Source organism: Pristiophorus japonicus, chromosome 4 (genome assembly GCF_044704955.1).
Source record: "Pristiophorus japonicus isolate sPriJap1 chromosome 4, sPriJap1.hap1, whole genome shotgun sequence".
NCBI lineage: Eukaryota > Metazoa > Chordata > Chondrichthyes > Pristiophoridae > Pristiophorus > Pristiophorus japonicus.
Genome location: NC_091980.1, coordinates 130,106,357 through 130,109,527, shown reverse-complemented (window position 1 = coordinate 130,109,527; position 3,171 = coordinate 130,106,357). Strand labels below are relative to the sequence as shown.

The window sequence follows — 3,171 nt, the reverse complement described above, 5'->3', positions numbered from 1 at the left end:
GGCTGTCAGTTGTCCAAACACACCGTTGAACATTTTAGATCTTATAACAGGTGCCTGAATGGCTCAGTCAATACACAAGAGGTAAACACATTTCATAGGACTGAATCCCCTATAAATGTTGCACAGCTCAGGTGTAATTCTTGTTTGATGAAAACCACGTTACGTTAAATGAAAAATAAGTAACCACTCAAACTTACAAGGGGACAAAACACAGCCTAATGTTGAACAGTTTATTTACTGTTATAGGTTTCAGCTCTTTTTGTACAAAGTCACAAGCCTTCATTCACTACAGGATAGGGGCCTGATTATATAAATACAAGTACAAAACACAAAAAGCTTGATCCCAGTCAGTTTAGTCACTCTCCCCCAGAGTGTGCTTGTCAAAAAGGTACACTCCCATGCCATTCTCAGGGGCTCCCAGTTTCTTCAGGTTGGTGATGTGATCTCCAAGCTTCTTGATCATCTTGACTTGTTCATCCAAGTAGTGGGTCTCCAGGAAGTCACACAACTGAAAGAGAAGAGGGAAATGAGTTATGGCCAGTAGCAGATATCAAGGATCAGAGCATCCCCCCAAGTTAGGATTTTAATTCTCTAGGAGTGGAGAAGGATCAGGTAGGGCAATTGAAATTGATGTACATTTGCTCTAATGATCCAGTAACTTCTGTACAATGTGAGCTTAGATCCTGGAAACATTGGGATCCATTTATGTCTCAATGTCCACAGTCGGCCAACTTCATGGTCCTCTCCCCCACCCCCTGAAGAACCCAAGAGAGAACACCCCCCTAAAAACAAAGCTATTGGGCATGGAGCACTTTTGAAACAGCTCAAGGATAGCAATGTTCCACCACCTCCAAGTTGCCCAGAAACCCACATGAGGAACTAACATGAGGGTCAGTGCTCCCAGTGGAGATTTTGTGCAGATCCAGCAGACTCTGGTTTACATTCTTTTCCATCTGCAGAGCTCTCTGCATTGCATCAAGACCATTGCTCCACTCATCCTGCTCTGGTTTCTGAAGAGGAAAATCACAGGTAGTTCACTTACAATGGAACAAACAAAATACCAAACACAGTACAAAGGAAAATAGGATAAAAAAGCAACCAGAAGTCCATTTTACCATAAACAATGTGTCACAGGAATATAGAATTACTGAATTCCACTACTACAACCATGGAATCAATTGCTTTAGGAGGTATTTGAATCAATCAGGTCTAAGGGTATCCAGACAGAAGGCCACTAGATAATTGAACCAAACCTTGATGTCAGACAAGATGATCCATCCTCCACGGCAATTCTGGAATTGCATCAGTTTCTCAGCATGCTCACGTTCCTCATGTGACTGCTCCTTGAAGAACTCAGCAAAGTGACGCGGGGCAACATCATCCCGGTCAAAGTAGAAGGACTGCAGAGAGAAATTAAGACAGCCTATTTAGACCTTGATCTTCATATACAATGCAAGAGTTATTTCCCCTCCCCCCCACCCAAGTGAATGAATTCTTAAAAGATAGACACCATTTGTAAACTAGCAAAATGCAATTGACTTCATCAATTGAAGTTGAGCTTCACCTCCCCATAGCATGATCAAAGTTTTTCCTTTGCTGGTTGAACATAAAACTAAAGTTCAGGATTATATTTCATGTCCAGTCAAACTAAATTCTACTCCTGGATAAGCAATGCCTCCTCTACTTTCTGTCATTCACACAAGAGTGTGTCAGTCATGAGGTGGATGTGAAAGATCGAGGAGAGATTGAGCAGACTGAGCCTCTATTCAAGGTTCAAAGGATGAGAGTTGATGTCATTAGGAATGTGCAAAATTCTTACAGGACTTGAAGGATTAGATGCAGGGAGGATGGTTCCCCCTGCTGGAGAGTCTAGAACCAGGGGTCATTGAGGACTGAGATGAGGAGGAATTTATTCACTCAATGTGATGACACTTTGAGCCTCCACAGCTCCTGGGGTAGAGAATTCCAGTCATTGAGTATAATCAAGAGCAATAAATTTTTGGATAGCAAAGGATATGGGGACAGTGCAGGAGGTGGAGTTAAGGTACAAGATTAGCAATGATCTTGGTGAATGACAGGAGTCACCCATTGGTCCCTCAAGCCTTTTCCATGTTCTTGATACTACTGCAGGTAGCTCTCTGCAGTGTCCTGGCTAATATTTATCACTCAACCAACACCACTAAAACAGATTATCTGATCATTATCTCATCAGCTTGTGGGAGCATCCTGTGCACTAATTGACTGCTGCATTTCCCACATAACAGGTAACTACATTTAACTCCTTCATTGGCTACAAAGCACTTTGGATATTCCAAGGTAGTGAAAGGCATTATAGAAATGATTCTTCTTCATGTCCAAACTTTAATTAGAATGAGTGAGAAAAATCCTCCACTCCAGTAGTTTACACAATAGTGCAATAGAGATCTCAGCAGTGAGCAGGGCTCCAACACCAGGATTCTCAGTACATCACCTCCAATTAATGAGAGCACTCATGAGAACCTACCCACATTTCACTCACTGCAGTCCCCCACTGAAACTGTACATTGTCTCAGGTTAACAGGCACCTGACCAGGTTTGTGCTCTTCTGTCACACACTCAGGCAGCAGCTGAGCTGGTTTCCAATATTAAACCTCAATAGAGGGCAGCTGCTGTCAGGAGCAGTCCATGAACTCAACAAGATCCCCTGTATTACACACCTGAAGTTTTCACTGCCCAAAGACTCTGCTCCCCCAGGAAAGGAAGTCCAGAGAAATACAACTTAAAGCCAATTCATTGAACTGGAGAATTAACAACTTTTCAGAATGCAGCAACAAGGAATACACAACTCACCATGGAGAGATAAACATAGGAGGAACAGAGCTCCATGTTGATCTGCTTGTTGACAGCAGCCTCACAGTCCTTGTGGTAGTTCTGACATACTTGGGAGGCCATATTCACTATCCTCTGCACAGTTCTGGATCTCACTCTGACTTGCACAAGCTCCTGTATTTATACTATTGGAACAGCTGCATTCAAACAGGGTGTGACATCACCAATGATGATTGACAATCCCTCAGAGCCAATCAGGGATCTTTCCTGAATTCAGGCACCAATTAACAAAGGAGAGGGGGTTTGGGGGAGGGGTCTGGGGGAGATCAGTCTTGGTGATGTCACTGCCTTTGGGTTCCTTGA

General features: G+C 43.1%; 1 protein-coding gene across 1 annotated transcript; it reads right to left on the bottom strand.

Moving 5' to 3' along the window:
- Positions 1–352: 352 nt before the first annotated feature.
- Positions 353–2,931, bottom strand: LOC139262565 (ferritin, higher subunit-like). Its single transcript, XM_070877728.1, has 4 exons — positions 2,830–2,931; positions 1,254–1,400; positions 885–1,010; positions 353–508 (listed from the first exon to the last, which is right to left on the bottom strand). The coding sequence occupies exons 1-4, from the start codon at positions 2,929–2,931 to the stop codon at positions 353–355; spliced, it is 531 nt and encodes a 176-aa protein (XP_070733829.1).
- Between the last annotated feature and the right edge of the window lie 240 nt (positions 2,932–3,171).